We start from the raw sequence: 23351 nt of genomic DNA on the forward strand, positions 1-23351 counted from the left end.
TTTACCTTCTATAGCTGTCACTGGAGCTGAGAGCCGGCTCCAGCTCTGAGGCTGTGGCTGGCTGAAAGCAGGTATCTGGGTTTGTTTAGCTTCTATAATTGCAACATTGTTGCATCTGGAGCTCAGAGCTGGGCGGCGGCAGGCGGGGAACCTTGGCTTCCTCCATCACTGGAGCAAGCAAGCCTCATGTTCGCTTCAGCTGCGTGGCTGCCGGCCGCCATCTTGGTTGGCAGTTAATTTGCATATCCTGCTGATTAGCCAATGGGAAGGGTAGCGAAGTTACAGTTAATTACCATGTTTCTCTATTATTAGATAGGATTGTTATTGTATTACTGTAGATTTCTCCCTTATGTCCACTAATAATTGCTTTACATATTTAGGCACTCCTATGTTGGGTGTGTAGATATTTATGATATATCCTCTTCTTGGATTGAACCCTTTATAACTATGTAATGTCCTTCTTTGCCTTTTTTTTTTTACTTTTAAAGCCTTTTTTTGTCCAATATAAGCATTGCTACTCTTTCTTTTCATTTCTGTTTGCATGGAATATCTTTTTCCATCCCATCACTTTCAGTCTGCATTGTCTTTTGATTTGAAGTGAGTCTCTCACAAGCAGCACATAGATGGGTCATGTTCCTTAATCCATTCAGCCACCCTATGTCTCTTTATTGCAGCATTTAATTTATTTACATTTAAAATAATTATTGATTAATATGTACATATAGCCATTTTTTAATTGTTCTTATGGGCCAGCAAGTGCCAGGAAAGGGAAGCTGGCAAAATGATGCCCCAGAAGAAAAAGAGGAGGAAGAAAGACATTGACTTCATCGCGCTGTACGAGGAGGAGCTGCTGAACTACGACTCGGAGGACAACGAGGACGAGCTGGAGCATGAGTACTACATTCTTCTCTCTTCCTTTGTGGGTTGTTGTTTTTCTTTAGTGTTTGGTTTGGGTTCCTTTCTCTTTATTCTTTGTATATCTTGTGTAGGTTCTTGGTTTGTGGTTACCATGAGGTTTATGTACATCATTATGGATAGCAGTCTATTTTAAGCTGATAGTTGTTTAATTTGAATATATTCTATAAGGACTACGTTTTTACTCCCTTCTTCATTTTTTATGTTACTAATGTCATATTTTAGATCGTTTTGTGTTGTGTATCCCATAACTACCTGTTGCAGTTTGAGTTGAGTTTGATACATTTTTCCTTTTAATCATTTAAAAATATATATATATGTTTATTGATTTTAGAGAGAGGAAGGGAGAGGGATAGAGAGACAGAAGCATCCATGAGAGAGAAACATCTATCAGCTGCCTCCTGCACGCCCCCTACTGGGGGTCGAGCTTGCAACCTGGGCATGTGCCCTGACCTGGGATCAAACCAGTGGCCTCTTGGTTCATGGGTCAATGCTCAACCACTGAGCAACACTGGCTGGGCTCAAGATTGTTTCTTTATCTTTAACTTTTACCACTTTAACTACAATATGTCTCTTTGGGTCATCTTGTTTGGAACTCTGCTTCTGGTTAGGAAAGTTTTCCTTTCCCAGGTTAGGAAAGTTTTCAGCCATCATTTCTTTACATAAAGCTCCTGTTCCTTTCTCTCTTTCACCTCCTTCTGGGAATCCCTATAATGTGAATGTTTGAGCACTTGATGTGATCCCAGAGATCCCTTAAACTATCCTAATTTTTAAACAATTCGTTTTTCTTTCTGCCATTCTGATTGGTTGATTTCCACTAGTCTGTTTCTACATCCCTGATCTGTTCTTCTCTGTTCGCTAATCTACTGTTGATTCCTTCTAATGTGTTTTTCATTTCCTTGTGGACACAGTGAGCTCTGTTTTATGACTGCTTATCAGATCTTCCTGCACTTCGTTCATTCATTCATTCATGGAACAAATGCATATGGAGGCTGTCTGTGTGCCAGGTGTGTTATAGGTGCTGGGACCCTTACATGCCCCCAGAGAGCTCATGGCTGGGAGAAGCAGGGGGAGGGCGACAAGTGAACACGCCCTTAAAGACATCCTCCCTGGAAATTGGGAGGATGCAGATGTTTCAGTCTGTCCACTGTGGCCTCTTTGTGCTGTGGTGGGCTGTCTCTGAGGAAGGAGGACACAGGGGCCTGCCCTTGCACATGGGACCTGAAAGAGGGCTTCTGGAACAACCTGGGATAATAACCAACCCCCCCCCCCCCACCCCGATCTGACATAAGGAAGAAATACCCATTAGAGTCATAAGCATTTGCTAAGTCCCGACTGTGTCCCAGAGGCTGCCACTTCCTGAGCACTTTCCCAAGGGCTCAGTATGCTTTACTGGGTCATTAGTGCCCCTTATGGATGGGAGGCAGGCCTTGTCCAGGCCACACGGCCAAGAGGTGGTGGTCAGGCACAGTTCTCTCTGACGGCCTCACACGGCCAGGACAGAGGGATGAGAGTTGCAAATGGATTGAAAATTTCTAGTATTTCAGGATTACATAGAAACCTTGCAACTTGGGTTGTAAGAAATCTTAATAAAATCCTAATTAAGTGTCTTCACAAAGTCTTAATACTGTAGAATAAGCAAGGAAGAGGAGTCTAGCGACCCTAAAGGAAACTTTCCTTGCTGATCAGGGTAGAGAGGGGCCTCTGGGCTCTGGTTCTCTTGCTCTGACTCAGCATCCCCCACATGGGGCTGTGGAGTGGGTTTGGTGACCGCAGTGGGCTCCGAGGGTTTTTTCCTGTTTCATGAGAGAGTGCAGGGGGCAATACGACACACGGCAAGCTCTTGTTAAACAGATGCTGGTTAGTCTTGCCTGCCCCGTCTGGCACTGTGGGTCACCAGGAGGCAGTGGGCTTCCCCAGGGAACTTGGCTTGGGTCTAGTGATGCTGTAACTCACAACTCAGTGTGTGCTTTGTGGGTGGTCTGAGTGCTGGTCTGAGCAGCATCTCTGAAGAGCAGCAGGTGTCCCCTGGCTGAATGGCCACTTCCAGAGGCATCAGTCTTGAGGTGGAAGCAGAGAGAAAGACAAGAAGAAGCCAGTGAGAACCTCGCCTGCTCCGTAAGATGATCAGAGGTCATGAATAATGGAGAGACATGGATACCTCTGAGTCCTGGCCGCTTGGCTGATCTGGGGCCCTGCCCTCCTCAGGAAGGCCTCAGGCCTGAGGACGTCATTCATGGCCTTTGAGACCTGGGAGGCCAGGGGGATCTCCACGGGGGGAGGCCACCACCTGCCTTTTGGGGGGGATTCTGGAAGAGTCCCCGGGCCCCCTTGCTGGGAGGCCAGGTGGGAAGCTGATGCCAAGGGTTCGATTTCACCTGATTCTCCATGAAGGGGAGAGTGGGGGCTGATGGGAGGGACTGGGAGGAAGGAGGACGGCCTGCTTTCAGTCCCCATGAATAAATGATGAGGCCCAAGGAGAAACCCCAGGGCAGGAGCAGGAGGAGGTGTCCAGCCAGAGGGTGACAGAGAGAGGGGCCAGGGATAGGAAAGGCTCAGAGGCCAGAGAAGTGAGGGGAACGGGAGCAGCACGGTGGGCACAGGGTACACCAGTGTGAGCTCTGGCCCCACCAGACGTGGGCACAGGAGCGTAGGGAGAGAGGGTTGAGGGTCCAAGGAGGTGCAGGGAGGTGGGTGCAGTGAGCCAGCAAGTGCCAGGAAAGGGCAGCTGCCAAAATGATGCCCCAGAAGAAAAAGAGGAGGAAGAAAGACATTGACTTCATCGCGCTGTACGAGGAGGAGCTGCTGAACTACGACTCGGAGGACAACGAGGACGAGCTGGAGCATGAGTACTACAAGGCCCGAGGTGAGGGTGCAGGCCAAGGGTGGGCGGGCAGCGCGGTGCCTGGGAGCTTGGGCCGGTGCTTTGAGGGAGGAATGGGAGGTTGCACCTGTGCTGCAACCCTTGGCGTAGATGGGGCAGGTGTTACACGAGGCCCTCACTGCTCGAGAGGCAAGGCAACCTGCCCTTGGTCATGGCCTTAGTGGCACAGAATGCACTGGAGCCACAGCGCCCAACTCTTCAGGTTGTACACATCCCAGAGCCACGTTCCAGCCCGGTCTCCACGGTGTGGGCTGCTTCAGGCAGGGCCTGACCTGACCAGGCCGTGAAGGGATGTGGTGGGGAGGAGGCCTGACCTCTCGTCACATGCCCAGTGGGGACTGGGAACTCTGTCACTGTGGCCTCGGGAGATGGGGTCTCTGGATTTTCTGGAGAGAGGCTATGGTCCGGGTGGAGAAGGCAGTTCTCCGGGCCCAGGGCCTTATCCTTTTAGTCTCCTGGGGGGCATGGGAGCCGCTTTGAAATGCTCCACCTTCTTGCCAGGTAAACCAGAGAAGGCACCTCAGTGTATCGCCCGACTGAGACAGGGCCTATGAAGGGAAGACAATGACTCAGCAGAATCTGAGACCCAAAGGGACCCAAGAGGCCATCCTGCATAAGCCTCTAGCCCCGGGCTTCTCCTCTCCTACAACCAGACAGGGGTTGCCCAGAGACATGTTGGGATACAATCTCCCAAGGCAGCCTCCTTGGAAAGTGGTGAATGAGCTGATGCAGTGATGAGGAGGAGGTGCTTGCTGCTGCTGATGACAACACTGGAGATGATGATGGTGGCGATGATTGTGATGAGGATAAGTCCAACTCCTTATGGAATGCACTTCTTTCATCCAACTGTGGAAGAGTGTCTGCAAGATAAGGTCCCAGAAATGAAAATGCCGAGTCAAGGAAAATGACCATTGAAAACTTTATTTTGATTTAATCCTTAACATAACCATTTAAGGGAGAAATTATTCCTATTTAAGAGGTGAGGCAGTTGAGGCTAAGAAATTTGGTTGAAACCACATAGCCAGTAATAGAATTGGGATTTAAATACTGGTCCACTTAGTTTCATAGTTCATATCCATTTCATTGATTGTGTTCATATCTCATTCATCCACCCAGGCAATTACTTATTGAGCATCTCCCACTTACCAGGCCGTGTGTAAGAGCAACTGACTCTGAGAGTTCTTTGTGTGGATGAGGGGACTTTAAGAGTTGGGGTCGTGCCTCTGGGGTCAAACAGAATTTTGTGTTTTCCACAATATATTTGTCTTCCACAAGATAGTTCTTCAGCTATCTAAATTGTTAATGTTTTGGCTAAAATTTTTAAGGTTGAGAAATAATATATATTTCAGCACAAAACTCACAAAGGTGCAACGTGACACATTTTTACATCTGTGCGTGCTTGTGTAAGCAACGTTCAGAACAGGACACAGAGCACAGCCAACCTCCAGAAAGCTCCTTCACTCTCCTTCCCAGCGGTAACAGCTTTCCTGATTCTATCACCACAGATTAGTGTTTTCTGTTCTTGAACTTCATGTAAATGGGATCGTGCAGTATACTGTTTTGGTGTCTAGCTTCTCTTTCACTCAATATTATATCTGAGAGATTCATCCATGTTGTGACATGTTTATGTAGTTTGTGTTTTTTGTGGTTGTTGTGTACTATCACATTTTATAAATGCATCACCACTGATTTAACCTTTCTACTGTTGATGGATTCTTGGGTTATTTCCAGTTTTTATCTATTATGAACAAAGTTGCTACAGATCTTGTACACGTCTTTTGATGGACACATGCACTCATTTCTCTTAGAATTATAATTGGAAGTAGAACTAGTGGGTCATAAGGTGGACATTGTGTTTAGTTACCAGGGCTTGTAACAATTTACACTCTTACCGGTAATGTCTGAGGGTGCAATGGCTCCACATTCTTGCCAATACTTAGCATTGTCAGCCTTTTTCATTGTAGCCATTCTGGTACAGAGTAGTATCCTGAGGTTAATGACAATGCCCAGGAGGTCATGGGAGGTGAGGGCTGTGCAGAGGGCAAAGAGGAAGGTGAGAGCTAGGTATAGGCCCTGAAGATTGTGTCTAGGAGGACATCCATGTGCTGGGCTGGAAAGAGCACAGGCTGGGCACCTGGAGGCCTTGCACCGGACTCTGGTACTGACGTTGTATAGTGTGTGACCTGGACTTGCCCCCGGCCTTTCCTGTCAGATGACTGTGCAGCATTAAGCGGGAGGTTTTGGTCTCACAGTAGGACTTGCTGTGGGTCTGATTGTGGCTCAGGAGATTGCAGGTTGTAGCAGGAGTTCACAGAGTCCTTTGTGGCTGAGCATCCCCTGCAGGGCTGGCAGGATAGATGGCTTCTCCAAGCCCACATAAGATTCATGGTGTTTTTCTGAGCCTGCCATCTGTCTTCTCCTTTCTTCCTCCAGTGTATGAGGTGGTCACAGCCACGGGGGATGTTCGTGGTGCAGGGACAGACGCCAATGTCTTCATCACCATTTTCGGAGAGAATGGGCTCTCTCCCAAGCTCCATCTCACCAGCAAGTGAGTACCCACTCAACCTGGGTCCTGGGCCGGTTGGAACCCAGGGGAGAAGACGTGTGTCCACAGGCCTAGTAAGGGGTAGGGGCCTCTGCTAACCACAGCCAGGTCTCTCCCAGCGATTTCCTGTCAACCTTCCTCAGCTCCTCTCCTGATTTTTATGTGCAGAATATGCCCATTTTGAATCTCAGAATGCCCATGAATCCATATGAACTGTTCCTTGATGTGGGAGGATAACACTTGGGGTCAGGTAGCCTGGGTCTAGGTCCAGCTTTACCACTTAGTTGCCATGTAACTTCGGCCAAATCTCGTGCATCCGAGGACTTGGCTTCCTCATACAACATCTGGAATTAATAATCCCCTTTTTACAAAACTCATAGGACCTTTGGGAAGAGGAGACAAGATCATGCATATGAGAGAGCCATGAGCTTCAATGCTATGCACCCAGGAACCCACAGCGTATTAAACCTGCCTGCATTACTCGTGTGTGTGTTTGTGCAGATGTGCTTGTGTGTGTGTGTGTGTGTGTGTGTGTGTGTGTGTGTGTGTTGCATCCGAGGACTTGGCTTCCTCATACAACATCTGGAATTAATAATCCCCTTTTTACAAAACTCATAGGACCTTTGGGAAGAGGAGACAAGATCATGCATATGAGAGAGCCATGAGCTTCAATGCTATGCACCCAGGAACCCACAGCGTATTAAACCTGCCTGCATTCTTTTCTCGTGTGTGTGTGCAGATGTGCTTGTGTGTGTGTGTGTGTGTGTGTGTGTGTGTGTGTGTGTGTTTGTGTGTGCGCGCGCTCACGCCAGTGTCTCCCATTTTATTGTAACCCATTGAGAGCAGGGGCTGCTCTCTCTTCCCTCCAATCCTTTCCCCCACCACACACGTGCACATACAGATATACGCAGTAACACTTAGCAGAATCACTGAATTCCAGAGATGTCTCGGGGCCTTGCGGATGGTCTGGGCAGCTGGCATTCAATCTGTGCTGAATGGCACAGGGGACTGATCATCTGGTCCTGAGCCCACCCCATCCTTCCTTCCGCCGGAGCAGCTCAACTTATGGTTGTTTTACTGAGAATCTGAGTCAGATTCTATTTGCGCCAAGAGCGCCATAGCCAAGAGGAATTTTAAAACCACCAAATCTAACTCAACCATTCATGGGGAAACTGAGGCCTAGAGAGGAGCAGGGAGCAGCGCTAAGTCATGGAGCTTGTTGGTGGTAGAGCTGGTCCTCCATCCCAGGTCTTGATGTCGACATTTTCCTTGAGCACATGGCCTTGTGGCCCTGGCAGGAATGGGGGAGGCCTCCTGGGCTCCAGGTTTGACCTCTGGGGTTAATGGCTTGGCACCCCCAGGGGCGGCAGGGGAAGCTGTGGAGGGGTTGGGTCCACAGTCCAGGACATCCCTGCGTTCTGGGCTTAGCAGACTGACGAGGCCCCGTGTCACATGCTTGCCCTGAATGTGGGCTGTGGTGTGAAGGCTGCAGTGTTGAGGCTGGCATAACATCCTACTTTGTTTCTGCAGAACAGGGTACCTGCCTCCTTGCACTGCTTACACTGCAGAGTGACTCGCTTGTGGAGCCTTTCCCTCCAGTGTCGTGGGCACGGTAAAGAGAAGACATGAAATGCCCATCCTCTTTGCCATGTAACCTCCCAGAGGCCACTCCTCTAGGGAGAAGCGACTAGACCTTGGGGATTTGGCCAACTTGGTTTTAGAGTTCCCACCCTGTCTTTTTTAAATGAAAAGAACCATTTTCTTCCTTTGTGGTGGCTCCTCACTGTCTTTCCTGCTTTCGTGCATCCAGCATCCTCAGACTCTCCCCCCTCACCTTTTTCATTTGTCAAAATATCCTCTCGGGAATGGCCCCCAGGTCACCTTCCATAACCCGGTGTGAAGCTGTGTCCCTGGGCGTCTGAGTGGGGAAGGGCAGCCCGCATCCTGGGAAAGGGTCTAGAGCAGGAATGAGCCAGCAGGGTCAGGAGTCTCCAGGCTCTGCTGACACCTCATGGAGGCACCAGCCTCTCCCGCTCGATAGGAATCAACAGCCCACCCCACCCCCAGTCACCCCGCAGTCTGCTGGCAGGGTCCCTCCGTGTCTGCATCACGCTCCAGGGAGGGAAGCAGGAGCACAGGTCTGGCCAGGACTCCAGTCTGCTGGTCCCGAGGGCTCTGCTGGGCCCATGGGGAGTGGAGGCTTCAGGGCTGTGGGCACGTTTTACACTGTCAGCTGTGTGCCCTGGAGAGGCGGGAGGTGATGTGTAGAGAGATGCCAGGCGGAGCGGGAGGATGAGGAGAGGTCTGCTTTGTGCCTCCCATGTCTATCCCAGTTCTTTGCCAATAGTCAGAGCTCAGTGAATGATGTGGGATCAGCGTGGCTAGAGCGGGACTTTGCAGGGGAGGATACGCCCTCTGGGCCTCACATGGCGGAAAGGACTCAGATAAGAGAGGAATGGAGAGAAGGTACTTTAGAAGGGGAATACCTTGCAAAAGTATAGCGGCTTCAGGGGCACCGCAGGCCTGTGGGAGCTGGGAGGGAACCTACTGGCTACGTGAGGCAGAGAGGAGGCAGGTCAGAAAGGCAGGGAGGACCAGACTGCAAAGGTCTTGCTTGAAAGCTGATCAGTGGAGGTTCAACTTACTCTGTGTCCAAGACAGATTAACCTGACCCCGGTGAGCAGGTACATGGGGAAGGAGGAGACCGGAGGCTGGCCGCTGCAGGACCCGCGACAGTCTACCGAGAGAATTGTATAGACACAATCCTCAGCAGGACCCTTTCCATTCGGGTCCGGGAGGGAGCATGGCTTTCCGGGGAATTCTAGGTCCAGGTCCCCGTGTAACCCAGCTGCAGAGGCCGCGGGGTCACCGTGCTCCGTGAGGCGTAGATGCAGTTAGCTCAGCCCACCCTCACCCCCACCCGTCCCTGCGGCCTGCTCAGAATGCCCACCGGCCCCCAAATCTCTCATCTCAATATCTGTGCTGTCCCCTCCTCACTGCGCAGTGCCATCCCAAAACAAAGCTGCGTGTCAGCTGGAACTGGGCGCCCTCTCTCTCTCTCTCTCTCTCTCTCTCTCTCTCTCTCTCTATGCAGTTAGCTCAGCCCACCCTCACCCCCACCCGTCCCTGCGGCCTGCTCAGAATGCCCACTGGTCCCCAAATCTCTCATCTCACTATCTGTGTTGTTCCCTCCTCACTGCGCAGTGCCATCCCAAAACAAAGCCGTGTGTCAGCTGGAACCGGTCTCTCTCTCTCTCTCTCTCTCTCTCTCTCTCTCTCGCGCACACACACACACACACACACACACACACACACACACTACACGCAATTTGCAGTGTACCAGATTTCAGATTTCAGTGATACTGGGGGCACCAGAGAGAGTTCACACCGCAGCGAGGTAAATATCTTAAAACGGAATAGCAGGCCCCTTAGACTTGAAAGTAAGCCACCACCTTTCCTGGGATTCCTCCCTGACCCCTTTCTCCACAGCTCCAGCCGCGTGTCTCACTCTGTCTTTCTCTGTCGCTTCTCCCATGTCCTTCTCTCTCTCCCCTCAGTTTCTGCTCTCTCTGTGCTTTTTGTCCAAGGCCCCAGGATTTTTCACCTTCCAACTCCCAAATGGCTTATCAGGATTTTCCTCCTCAACACAAAATAATTCCTATTGCAAGAAGAACTTCGGTGCCTGTTGGTGGCAAAGGCTGTGACATGTTCATTTCGATTCCCCCATAAGCTGACCTCCACCCCGACCCCCACACTGGTTAAGTGCCAACAGCCATGGCCTGGGGGTTCCCTTCACCGTCACCCAGGACAGCCCCAACACTGGGTCATGTGTTCAGAGTATGGCAAAAGGATGGGATCTCATGTATCTTCTGGAACACGGTTCTCCTGTTGAGAATTCACCCTTTGAGAGTGTCCGAGAATGCCTGGCATTTCAGCCCGCTGGCCCTGCCTGGTTGGCGGCTAAAATGCCTTGTGGGACTGTAAAGGCTCCCCTGGGTGGGGGCCCTGGGCAGGGGTGTGTGTTCTGCATTAGCCTTCATTTGCAGATCGACCAGGAGCCACAGAGAAGCCGCAGTCTCCAGCAGAAGGCATGACGAAGTCTGTTTCCTGTTTCCTTTGACCAGGGAACCCTGTCCTTTGCTGTTTCCACCCCACCCCAGTCGGTTTTCTGAAACCCACAGGCACTAGCATTCTGACTCACCTGAAGTACGGATCCTGGAATCTGACCCCCAGTGGGTTGAGATTGGGCCTCACTAGGGATTATCCAGGCCCCTTCCTGAGAGAAGGGAGTCTGTGTGGCCCTGCCCGAATCCTTTCCTCCCCCTCCTCGAAGGAGAGAGAGTCAGCGATGCAGAAGGCCTTCCTCTTGTTTGCCAAGATGATGTTGGTCTCCATCTCATAGACACCGCGGACCATTGCTTTGTTCCCATGGTCCCCTGGACGGCTGCAGCGTGGTCCCGAGAGGCCCATCCTCAATCTTTCTGCCCTGGTCTCCCTTCTTCCATCTTGTTTTCTAAAATTTGTTTGCCGAGTGATTAGAAAGCACCATGGCCAAGCATTTAACATGCTGGGATGTGAATCTACACTCCCCGGGGTCAGTGTACGGGGCCTTTCTGAAGGCGCGGAGCCCCCCTTATGGAGTGCAGCTGTGAGAGCCCCTCTTCCGGAACGCTTGTTGGAGGTACCCCAGAAAGCCGGCTGTTTTCCTTCCAAACCCACACCTCCTCTTTCCCTTTCCAAGTCAGCCTCCTCTTCCCCTAAACATTGGCCTTGGCCGTTTCCCAAATCCACGCACCCTGAGCGCGGGAAGCCAGCACCCCTCATGCTCATTCCAAAGACTTTGCCACAGGCAGCTTCTGGCCAGGGAGAGGGGGCTGCTGGGACTGGGGCTGTGCTTTCCTCATCATTGCAAACCCAAGACATGCTCTCTTCAGAAAACTAAAAAATATATACAGGCCAGGATACATAATAAACAAAGAACCAACACTTCATCATAGTCTTTCCATCTAGACATGTTTCTGTAGGAATCTCCCAGTCTTCATGGTTTTTCAATGAAATTGGTGTCCTGTGTATTGTTGTTCTGTTTGTACATTGGATTTTAACCTGCCTCCCTTTTTAAAACCTCTGTCATAAACTTTTCTCTGTTTCATGAAATCTTCTTTTATAACAGAATTTTCAGTGGCTGCATAATATTCCATCCTATTGCTCCCCAGGATGACTGTTTCGTAGGGTATTTATTTGAGGTAAAGACTCTTGTCTATTTATTCTAAAAATCCCTTTTTTGGGGGGGGGGGATCTCATATGTAGAAACAGAAAATGCCTCTTATGCGTTTCTTTGTTTCTATTCACATTATTCTGATGCACAGGGTTGATGTTCACGTGTTTTCCAAGTCATTTAACCACCACTTTGACTCTGAAACAAAGTACAGGTGCGCTGTTATTTACCCTTGGATGTGAGAACCTGACAGGGACATTCAGCAGGCCTGGGAGTAGGCCCTTGCTCTCCAGCGAAACCGAGAAGGGTCGGCCACTCTCGCGCCCTCCCCTCTGTGCCCAGAGGCACCTCTGGGGCCTCTTTCCCCTGACAGTTCGCCTCAGTGTCCACGGTCACCTGGTTTCATGAGCTCTGCACTGCTTTAGGGGGGCCGCGGGCCCGGGTCTCGTGCTGTGCACACCACCAGAAGGAGACTTCACCCAGGGCAGAGTGCTTGCCAAAGCGGGTCTATTTTCAGAGTCACAGCTTCTGAGTCTGTAGAACCTTAAAAGCCTTTTGTTACTGAGAGCTGGAGCCTTGTTGCCTTGGGGAGAAGACCCCTGACATCTCTCTTCATTTGGAAACATATTGATGGCAATAAATAGGCATATGTGTCTGGGCCTTTCTTTACCCATGGGCTGTGCTGATGCAAGATCCCTGGCTAGGAGCTCCGAGGGAGGTCTACAGCTCTCAGCCTCACAGAGGCATCACCGTGGGGCAGGAAGAGCTGCGAGCAGGCCGGGCTGGAACGGCAGGGGTCCTGGCCCACACAGAAGACAGAGCAGGTATCCACGTGCGATTCAGGCTTTTGCTCCTGGAGGACTCCATGGTGCGGCTGCTCCAGCCCTCCAGTGTCTAAGCTAATGGGATCTAGGATGCTCCCGGGCTGGACTCACCTGGCACCTCACTGTGGAACATCTCAGGTGTACCTGCTTCTGCTTGCACCATCTGCAGAACATGCCTTTCCTCACCGCCCCACTTCCCTGGTTGCTGATTTGGGTTGTGTTTCCTTTCTTGTTGGAATGGCAGGACCATGGACTCACACCCAAGGTCTGCATCCACTTGGGGCTGCCATTGCCACTCTCCCCAGCAAGAGCAAGGCAAGAAAGGAGAGGCCAGGAGGCCTGCAGACCCGAGAGTACCACGGCATCCATCATGCCTTCCTTCCTCCCCCACTGTCCCAACCCAGAGCAACTGGAGGGCGTTGGATCATGGCTTTGGAGAGCCAGGTTCTGGTCCCAACTCTGCAATCAACTAGCAGTTTACTTGAGTGTAACATGAGGCTAATATTGCCTGCTGTGCTTGCCTTAGTGGTACATGACAAGTATCCTGAGAACCTGGGTGTGAAAGCAAGGAATGAATACTCACCGGCCTTGCCCCTGCCTCTTCAAATCACATCAGAAAGGAATCTCAGAATGGGCTCGGTTGCTTGTAGCACGTCCAGGAGTGGGACGGTGGAGGAGGAAGGGGATGCCAGTCCTTGGCTTTCCTCCCGGGCCTGTGAGCCACGCCTGATCTAAGCTATGTGCATGTTCATTGCAGGAGCAAATCTGCCTTCGGGAAAGCCAACATCGATGTCTTCCGGGTGAGAACCAACAATGTGGGCCTCATCTACAAAATCAGGTGAGAGTCTGGCCCCCGGCCAGGCTGGGATGAGATGGAGGCAGGTAGATTAGGAACTCACTTCACTATTGACACTTTCTGGGTGTTATTACTCTCCTGGTGTCATTTGAGGGGAGACCAAAGGCCTGATTCTTTTCCTTCTACCCCAAGTCACAGTTTTCTAAACTTTCCCATTAGAGATTCAATTCTCTGGGTTAAGACAAGTTAAGGCAATTTTTCACCAACTTGGGAAATGTGCTCTGAGAGACACTAGCACAGTAGTTAGAGGCAGACCGAAAGGCAGTCTAGACTTATTAACGTCATTAATAAGCATCTTGCAAGTTATCCCCATTTGGTAGATGAGGAAACTGGGGTTCCAGAGGTAAAGTACCAACAACAATGATTGAGCCTTTCCTTGGAGTAAACAACTGGGTAGTCCAGCGTGAAACGAGAGTCATCTCTGTGCTGCCATGACAGTGTGGGTGTGTGCTCCTGCCCAGGATTGAGCATGACAACACAGGCTTGAACGCCAGCTGGTACCTAGACCGTGTGATTCTGACCGACACGAAGCGGCCTCACCTCCGTTACTACTTCAACTGCAACAGCTGGCTGAGCAAGGTGGAAGGTGACCGCCAGTGGTGCCGTGACCTGTTAGCTAGCTTCAATCCCATGGACATACCCACAGGTCAGTGCCAGGCTGGTTCGCCCACTGTCCCTCCCTGCTAGGGCTGGGCTCACCCAGGCCTCTGTCATGCATCTGGGCAGTCCCATCTCGCCTTGCCACCCTCCAGGGTCTTCCTGTTGTCTAGGGCTTGGGTGAAGCCCCATCTCTTCCTTGTGGCCTTCCCAAGAGCAAGCTTATATGGGAAGTGGGGAAATGTCAGAGGACCTAGAGACATGATAGAGGGGTGGACGGGAGCAGCCCTGAACACATCCTGTGTTTCAATAACTCCTGTTAACGGGTATCTATGTTAACTGAGTTCAAGGTCAGCATTCCCTGCTTTCCTATTCCATTACCTCCCTTCTGATGTCAAGGAAGGCGCGTTACAGTCAGGGCATGGTGGATGGGAATCAGAACTGGCTGCCTCCAGCGTTCCATCATGCTGCCCCCAGCTCCTGATTTTCATGAGTGAAACAGCTTATTTCAAGTGCATGTCTGGCCAAAGGCCTTAAATTCAGTCATATTAGCTCAACAGGACTCAGGAACAAAGCATGTAAAAACACACACTGTAGTCCATGTCCCATTTTATCTCATCTTTGTTCCTTAAAGCTCTGACCTCCTCACCTCGCCCTATTATTGAACATACTTTTCCAAAAAGGACTAGCACATGTGGGTACATTCATCATAATATCCTGGTCACATAGAGTCATGGGCCACCGGAGGGAAAGGCATGTGACAGCCAGAAGTGACACTCCCGTGGTCACAACAGAAGGCTGACACACCCCGTAGATTCTGCCTTCCAGCATCTACTCTTGGTCTCCAAGTTCCACTCTCTCTTGCAACCCAGCTGGGCAGAAACAAACATATCCTCTGTCCCAATGGGCTTCAGCTCTCAGTTTCTCTGTCTACCTCTGATCTCCCATCTCCCAGCTGACCTTGAACACTTGACTTGTTCCCCTGATCCCTATCATAACAACTTGCAAATTTATTCTTTTTAAAAAAAAAGATATGTTATTGATCTTTTATTATAAAAAACAAATTTGATCATGACAGAAGAATTAGAAAATAGAGGCACCCTTGTTGAAATTCATTTGACCATACATACATGAGGGTTTGTTTCTGGGCTCTCCGTTTTGTTCCATTGGTCTAACTGTCTGCCCTTATGCCAGTCCCATGCTGTTTGATTATTGTAGCTTTATAGGAAGTTTCAAAATTAAGATGTGTGAGACCTTCAACTTTGGTCTTCTTTTTAAAGATTGTTTTGTCTTCAGGGTTCCTTGATGTCTTGCTTCTTTTAATGCATCCTAAATTTTCATTAACTCTTTGTAACAGTGGCAATATACCATATTGACTTTGCAATCAAAGAGCTCTTATTCACCCAGAAGAAAAGAGGAATATGGTGCCTGCACCCCAAGTCCTAAGTTCTTGCCAAAGACTTTAGGCTGCTGGAGAAAAAATCCTGGATTCTCCTGACTTATCCCCAATGAGTCAGCGGGAGTGGGTGTCCCATTTCAATGGACTGGTACAGGCATCACACTTCCTGACTAAGAATCTCAGACATGTGTGCACACTCACAGGGAGTTGTCTTGGCTGGCTGGCTTCCTCCCCACATTTCAATGGACTGGTACAGGCATCACACTTCCTGAATAAGAATCTCAGACATGTGTGCACACTCACAGGGAGTTAGCAGCCATTCCTGTGCTTGTCTCCCTCTTAGTGTGGGCATCAGGGGTCCTGGCACTTCACGGGGCCTGGGGAAGGTTGGTAGGCACTTTTTCAGCATAACCACATTAGCATAACCACATTGGTTATCCCTGGGGACACAGTCTTGGCTATCAAACTGCTCCAGAAGTTTAGTGAAATTTCCTCCCTGCCATCGCCTCTTGGCATTCCCTCCATTACCATGAATGCCTGACTTTGTTCTGCAGGATTTCTTCCACCCTGTGTGGAATGGTTCACCTTTTGACAACCCAGAACCCAGAAAAGGAGAGTGGCTACATTGGCATTTACACACGGATGGCAACCCCTGTCTAGAGCCTAAACACAGTCTTCAGGCCTTGAACTGACCCATCATCACTAACAGCTGCCGTCGGTGATGCCTCCCTGAGCTGCTCTTAGGGGTTGGGTCTGGGGTGAGGACATGGTTCTTGCCCTCCAGGTGCTCACAGTCCAGTGGAGGGCACAGATGGCCTTACTACCAGGCACCCATAAAGAGGGTAGAGGGCATCATGGTTCAGAGCTCCAAATCACAAGTCATAGAGTCCTAGGTTCAAATCCCAACAATGCCATTTACTAGCTACATGTCCTTTGGACAAAATACTTCTGTAGCCTGTGTCCCATGTGTGTACATTTTGCAATTACTATCTAATTTAAAATCCAGAGCACCACTAGGAGGTAAGGTTGATTACTATCTCCACTTTTCAGGGTTAGGGTTAGGGATTAGGATTAGGTTAGGGATTAGCATTAGCGTTAGGATTAGGGATAGGGTTAGATTTAGGGTTAGGGTAGAGTTAGGGTTAGGCTAGGGTTAGGGTTAGGCTTAGGGTAGGATTAGGGTTAGGGTTAGAGTTTAGGTTAGAGTTAGAGTAGGGTTAGGGTTAGGGTTAGGGCTATGAATTAGGGTTAGGGTTAGGACTACGGGTAGGTTTAGTGTTAGGGTTAGGGTTGGTTTAGCGTTATCGATTAGGGTTAGGGTTAGGGTTAGGGTTAGGTTTAGGTGTAGGGTTAAGATTAGGATTGGGTATAGAGTTAGGGTAGGTTTAGAGTTAGGGTTAGGGTTATGGTAGGGTTAGAGTTAGGGTTAGGGTAGGGTTAGGGTTAGGGTTAGTGTTAGGGTTGGGGTAGGGTTTAGGGTTTAGTTTAGAGTTAGGTTAAGGTTAGGGTTAGAGTTAGGGTAGTGTTATGGTTATGGTTAGGGTTAGAGTTAGGGATAGGGTAGCATTAAGGTTAGGTTTAGAGTTAGGTTAGTGTATGGGTTAGGGTTAGGTTAGGGTTAGGTTTAGGGGCTGTCACGTGGTAGGAAAGTGTGGGTTAGACCTATTTTGGAAGACTCTGCGTGGACTTCTCAATGCCGATATGATATCATTCCCTGCCTTCTGGCCAAGTAATTGTCCCCATCCCAGTGCCACCCTCCAACTCTCTCACCTTGAATAGCATTGAGATGGTCACGTGGCTTACTTATGAGCCCACACCACATTGCTCAGGGAAGCTCTGGGCAATGAGACAGGCCTCTGAAACCGAGAGCTGAGTTCCAGCTGGCCTGGGGCTGTTCTCACCCCAGGGCTGTTAATGCCCAGGCACAACAGCTCTTCAATGTTTCAGAGCCAGGCTCTGCCAACAGCAGAGTGGGCCCTTGCTCTCCTAAGGGCCCAGTTTGTGGTGGGTACCATTCCCTCCCCTGCCAGCTGGGACCTGCTCACTAGGCCTCCTTAGGAATAAGTTTTTTTCCTAAGAAGTATTTGTCCTTGGTGGATTAATAATAAACATGACTGCAGCCTGTTTCATGCCATGCTCCAAAGAGACCGAGGGGCTAGTTGTTGGAGAAAAGAGAACTATACCAAATGCTATAGCTAGTGCTGGGGCTGAAAGCTGCCCGGAGTCTGGGAAATGGGATTGTATTTGTCCAACCCAATCACTGTTTCCACGCATGGTTATTTCATCAGGTAACTGGGTTGTAATTTCACTGCAGCCCGTGCTGTGCTATACAGTGATTATCACACAACTCCAGAAGTGCACCCGGTCTTAGCAAGACCATGTTGGGCAAGTGCCTAGGGTGCATTTGAAGAAAGGACGGGACAAGACAGGGGTTGTGATTAATGTGTTAAGGGCCTATGCAAATTGCGCTACTTACAGTGAATTGCGGCCCTGCCAGAGGACTGCATGGTGCAAAAGCAAAGGCAAATTGAAAGCACTCTGAGAGATTGATACAAACAACTCCCATCACGAGGGTCCTGCCAAATAAGCCAACAGGCCCGACTTGCTCCCAGCTTCTACTGGATAATACCAGGGAGTAATTAAACCATTAATTAAAAAATATAACTCTCTGGGTCACAAAGCACATGAGTCTATACACCCCGAGTTCTAGTTCTGGGCTTCCCACCCAATAGCGATGAGACCTGGGGCAGATCTCAGTTCCTCTCCAGCCTCAGTTTCTTCCTCTATAGAGTTGGGCATACCGGTTGGCCTCTTGAGTCTTTTCAGGATTAGTAGAGTGTTTACCTTCACAACCAAAAGACAAAGATGGGCCCAGGACTAGCCCTCCTCCACAGGGCGAGAGGAGATTGGCTTTTGATGACCTCCCTTATGCTATGGATATGCCTTCCCCTCTTTACTTTCTATTCTTCTACATAGTGCACCTATGAGCTCAGTCTCTGGACTCTTATTCTCTGTGGTTAAATCCTGACTCTGCCACTCCACCAGTGGTGCAAGCATGCCTTAAGCTCTTTGCCTCCATTTTCTCATCTGTAAAATGAGGATAACATGAATTTCCACTCATAAAGTGGTTGAGCTGATTAACTGGGGCAATAAATATAAAGGACTTAGTGCACGGTGGGCATAGAGTAAGTGCTCAGTAAATATCATGGTGGCTGTTGCTCTTGTTGCTATTCTGATGTTTCCTTGTCTTCTTCTCCTGCTCTTAGGCTTGCTCTGACTCTGAGATGCACAGACTCAGGATTCTGTCCTCTCAGAATCAGAAAGGACTTTGGAACCACTCAGTGTCAGGACCTGCCTCTAGAATCTGGCAGGCTTGTCTAGACACCTGGGAATGGACGCATGACCTTGATTGCCGTTGAAGCCTGTGGGAAGCACCTTTCTTCCCAATCCTCTTCCCTTCCTTGATATGTACCCTTAACAAAACTCATGTTCTCCAGGGCCCTCTGAGCTTTGGTTGCTGTAGGTGCTGTTAGGAGTAACTGTTTCTTAGAACTCTACGAGGTGGTCCTGGGCCCGTGGACTCACAGTGATGAGGACTTCAGGGTGGGAAGAGCTGGGCCAGCCGCGCATCACTCTCCTCCTCTGAACTTCACAGCAGCTTCCCGCCCACCCCATCTGCTCCCACGTAGCAATGCAGAAAATCATCTCCGGAAAGAGTGGGAAGAAGAAAACTGCTTTGAATGAGGCCCCAGGGAAGAGTATCAGATAATTTCAGGACCAAAAGGGATTTTATCCATTTTATAGAGGAGAAAACAGAAGTCCCATTGAGTTAAGTGACCTGCTCTTGGTCACCCTGGCTCAAGATACCAGGTCATGCTCCTCCAATGTCATTCAGTGATTCAGTGGGTGTTTATTGGGCATCTTTTATGCACCAGACCCTGCACTCAGGATAAATAGGCAGGAGCCTAGATTATGAAGGGGAGAAAGGTAGGCCAACAAGCAATCACAGTGCAAAGGTATAGAATGTTCTAAGTGAGCGATGACCAATGGAAGCCGATAGAAGCATAGAGGAAGGGGGAATCAGGAGGGCTTTATAGAGGAGGTGATGCCCAAGCTAAGACCTTACGGTTGAAAAGGAGTTTGCTAGGCTTTCAAAGAGAATGAGAGCACTTGGGGGAACTAAGGGCTCTGATGGCACAGTATCTCATTCACACAGCTGAGAATAGGCCCTCCAATTCACAGCTCACTGTGCCTCAGGCTCTGGGGACCTCACAGTCCATGCTCTCTTTTAACCCAGCAGCAGGGACCTTTGGGGGATGCATGAATTTGTATATTTGCTCGATATTCGGTTATTTTGATTTTCAAATGGGTGTTTATAATAACCTTTGCTTTTCTGTTTGTGGAAACAGCACTTTCTCAGTGTTGCTTTTGTATGCATGACATTCTGGACTTATGATACCAACATTGCCTTGGTCCTGATACAGCTGTTGGTGTCCATTCTAGCTGCCTATGGTCTCCTACTTGACCCCTCCCCTGAGCTCTGAGTGTTAGCCAGAGTGAGCCCAGTGAGAGTCACAGAAGGGGTTCCCATCTGCTTGGGGCACTGCAGACTTGGAAAGCCGGTTCAAGCTAGACCCAGACCACACCGGGGAGGGGTGAAATGACAGCTAAGAGAGCACCTTCTTGTCCAGTCCCTTGAGTCCAAATCTGGGCTTCACCCTTTCTAACCGTGGGGACTTGGTTAACTTTCTTAACCTTCTGCTTTCATTGCCTCATCAGTAAATGGTGACATTAGCAGCATTTGGGTCTGTCATGCTGAGGATTAAATGAGATAGTAGGTGTGACTGGCCCATAGTAGGTCCTCAGCAACCATCAGAGGCTCTTATTATTATTTTGATAAGTGGGTGTGTGTGCAAGGGCAGCCAGGTTGAGAAAGCAGAAATGTTCCAGTCCTATTTGAAGAATGGGCTGAATCTGGCTGAGAGATTGGGCCTCTGACCTGAGGGAAGAGAGGAAACCTTTGGGGGCAGCATGGAGGAAGGGCTGTTGGTCAGTGGCTGTGACCCAGCTCCTGGCATGTAGCATTGCTGCTCATCCGTGGGTCCGCTGACCACGTCCTCTCCATACCCGGGTTGACCTGGGTAGTCTCCCCACTGAATTTCTCTCCTTCCGCCTAGCGCCTATGATATCTCACTTCTCTACATCTGGCTCTCAGTGAGCGGAAGTGAGGGGTGTCAGGGTGTGAGCCATTGCAGATTTGAGGGGGTGTAAAATAAAGTCCAGTCATCCTCCTTCCGACCCACTCCCCACTCCTCACCTGCCCAAAGAAACAAGGCCACGGTCTAATCACACGGGGTCTGAGAACGGGTGAAAGGCAAGGGAAAAAAACTCCGTGAGTCAGTTCACCACCAGTTCATTCATGATTCTCTGCTTCCTAAAAAAGCCCTGGCCACGTGAGCTTCTTTCTCTGAGGCGCAAATGCTGGTGGGTGTGGGATGGTCCCTTCCTGGGCAGGCAGGATGGAGGCTTCGTTACAGAGCATTTGCTTGACTTCTGTTGTCATGAACACGATGAGCAGCTTGACTGGCTCAGTGTGCACACGGTACCAGGAGGGGGGTTCCAGCCCCCGTGACTGTGCGTCCCCCGCGCCCACAGTGGCTCTATGGAGATGGATCTTGTCGCTGCCGTGTGCCGACTGTTCCAGACAGTGCAGGGGAGGCCGTGGGGGCGGCTGGCGCACCAGACGCAGGAGGCAGCTCGGGCCTGCCGTTGCCTGCCTTTTCTGGAAGCCCACGCAGGCAGCTTCCGGCCGGCCTGCAGGAGACAGATTTCCCGTTTGATGGGAGCAGCCTGGGCCTCTGCCATGGGGCCAGCAGAGAAAAGAAAGAAAGAGGGCGACGCTGGGCATGTGTTGTCCCCCTCTCCTGCTGGGCAACAAGGACAGACCACCCTCTGCTGCGGCCTGAGGCAAGCAACCTGTCTTTAGGCTGCAACTAACTCTGCCAGCTCAGCCCAGCTCTGATTTTTGGAAGGCACCACGTGATTAACTGAATCCCTGGTCTATATTCCTTACTGTATCCTTTTCAGATCAATGCTCAACTTAGCTTGGCCTCTCTGAGCTCACTGGCTTTAGTGGAAGAAAGCTACTGCCTGGAAGGTGGGGTTGCCGGTTGGATTGTGCAGGCTGAGCGCTGTACCAGTGTGTCTCTGTGAGGACACAGTTGTAGATTTTTGCATTTCTTATGACAATTATCCAACAGATGGCAGCAGCGTGTCTTGAGGAAGGGATCCTTTTTTCTCATCTGCACAGAGGCACTGTGTGGGCTACTGCTGGTCCTGCTGACAGACCAGAGAAAACTCAGTGCTGGGAGTTTCCTGACAGATGATGTGCCAGATGTGTAAACCATGGGCCAACCTCGGCTTGGGCAGCAGTTCCTGTGCTCCATCGCTAGGCCCTGCTCCTCCCAAGCTCGCTCAGGGTGATGAACGCCTTGCTAGCTCCTCCTCCAACTTGATCTCTCCCTTCTTCCCAGCTCTGCTCCTTGCTTGCTCTCAGTTAGGCAATGAGTTGAAGGCACAATGCCTAACATTGAAGAACTGGTGCTTCCATCTGTCCCCACCTTCAGGAAAGCCCAGCCCGTGCCGGCTTCTCACTGGACTCAGGGAACTCCAGGCTCAGCTCAGGCACACAGCATGTCCTTGTTGCCCGGCGGGAGGGGTTGGGGGACAACACATGCCCAGCGTCGCCCTCTTTCTTTCTTTTCTCTGCTGGCCCCATGGCAGAGGCCCAGGCTGCTCCCATCAAACGGGAAATCTGTCTCCTGCAGGCCGGCCGGAAGCTGCCTGCGTGGGCTTCCAGAAAAGGCAGGCAACGGCAGGCCCGAGCTGCCTCCTGCGTCTGGTGCACCAGCCGCCCCCACGGCCTCCCCTGCACTGTCTGGAAATGTCGGCAAGGCCCGGGACATGCTCCTTCTCACCTCCTCCACCTCTGAGAAAGGGCACTAGTTCTCCATCCTTTGGAGCCTTGAGCTGCTTAGCTCACGGTTAGGATGTGCTGCGATTATCCTGCAACCAGCAGCTGCCCAGGCCAGCACCAGGCAGCTCTGCTCCCGCTCCAGGCCCCAGAGTGCTGAGTTGCCCACAGTCCTCCGCCTAGAAACACAGACCGATGCTGAGAGCACAGGAGAGCTCAGGGCAGGGGCTGCCAACAACGGCCTGTGGGCCAAGCGCCGCCTGCCACCTGTCCGTGTGGACCTCGAGCTAAGAAAGGTTTTTGCAGTTTTAAGAGGTTGAAAAAAAATCAACACAAGAAAATATTTCACGACACAGGAAAGTTATATGAAACTTAAATGGCTGTGTCTGGAAGGTTTTATTGGGACACAGCCACGCCCCTGTGCCTTTACGTAGATTGTGCATGGCTGCCTTAGTGATACAGTGGTAGAGTTGAGTAGTTGAGGCAGAGACCACATGGCCTGTATGACCTACAGTATTGACGACCTGGCACTTTACGGGAAAAGTTTGCCGGCCCCTGGCAGAGAGCACAAGAGGCCAGGAGTGTCCCGGAAAGAGCCCTGGATGTGGAGAGGAAAGACCTGGCCTTGATCCCCTCTTGCATCATTTAGCTGTTGTGTGACCTGGGGCATGCCGCCTTGCCCTCGGAGATTCGGTTTCCTTATCTGTAAATGAGAATATCAACAGGACGTGCCCCTCCTGTGTCATGTGGCCATTGTGGGGATCAGATGACTTCAAGGACATGCTAGTGCCCTGCGAGCTGCAAGGCCTGTGTGAATGTTCAGTATGATTTGCCCCAGAAGGGGGGTCAGCCCTGCCCATTCTCTTTCAACCTTTGTTTCTTATCATCTTTCTCCTTTCAGGCCTCAGGGCAGGGCAGAGATTTTCATAAGCCCTTCACCTCTCCCTGTGTTATTACAAGTTCCTGTTACCAGGAGGGCAGCCAGTTTTCATAGGTGGGCATTTTACCCTCTCACTGATCATCAGATTAAGGGGTGGACTCAACCTATCAAAATCCACTTGCAGCTGGATTGTGCTCAGGGAGATGCTGGTCACAGGAAACCATGGGGCTCTCACAGGACCCTTGGGGAGCAGGGTTTGATGC

The 23351-nt window shown here is 50.4% G+C and overlaps 1 protein-coding gene across 1 annotated transcript in view; it reads left to right on the plus strand.

The window, feature by feature from the left end:
• Window positions 1-3419: 3419 nt before the first annotated feature.
• The window catches only part of LOXHD1 (lipoxygenase homology domains 1), a 103455-nt gene continuing 83523 nt past the window's right edge, over window positions 3420-23351 (plus strand). The window contains exons 1-4 of the mRNA XM_005865741.2: window positions 3420-3781; window positions 6233-6347; window positions 13141-13221; window positions 13701-13885. Coding sequence (XP_005865803.2) covers window positions 3652-3781; window positions 6233-6347; window positions 13141-13221; window positions 13701-13885 — 511 coding nt within the window. The 5' untranslated portion in view covers window positions 3420-3651. The remainder of the gene's footprint in view (window positions 3782-6232; window positions 6348-13140; window positions 13222-13700; window positions 13886-23351) is intronic.

The sequence above is a fragment of the Myotis brandtii genome, unplaced genomic scaffold (assembly GCF_000412655.1).
Source record: "Myotis brandtii unplaced genomic scaffold, ASM41265v1 scaffold212, whole genome shotgun sequence".
NCBI classification, from domain to species: Eukaryota; Metazoa; Chordata; class Mammalia; order Chiroptera; family Vespertilionidae; genus Myotis; species Myotis brandtii.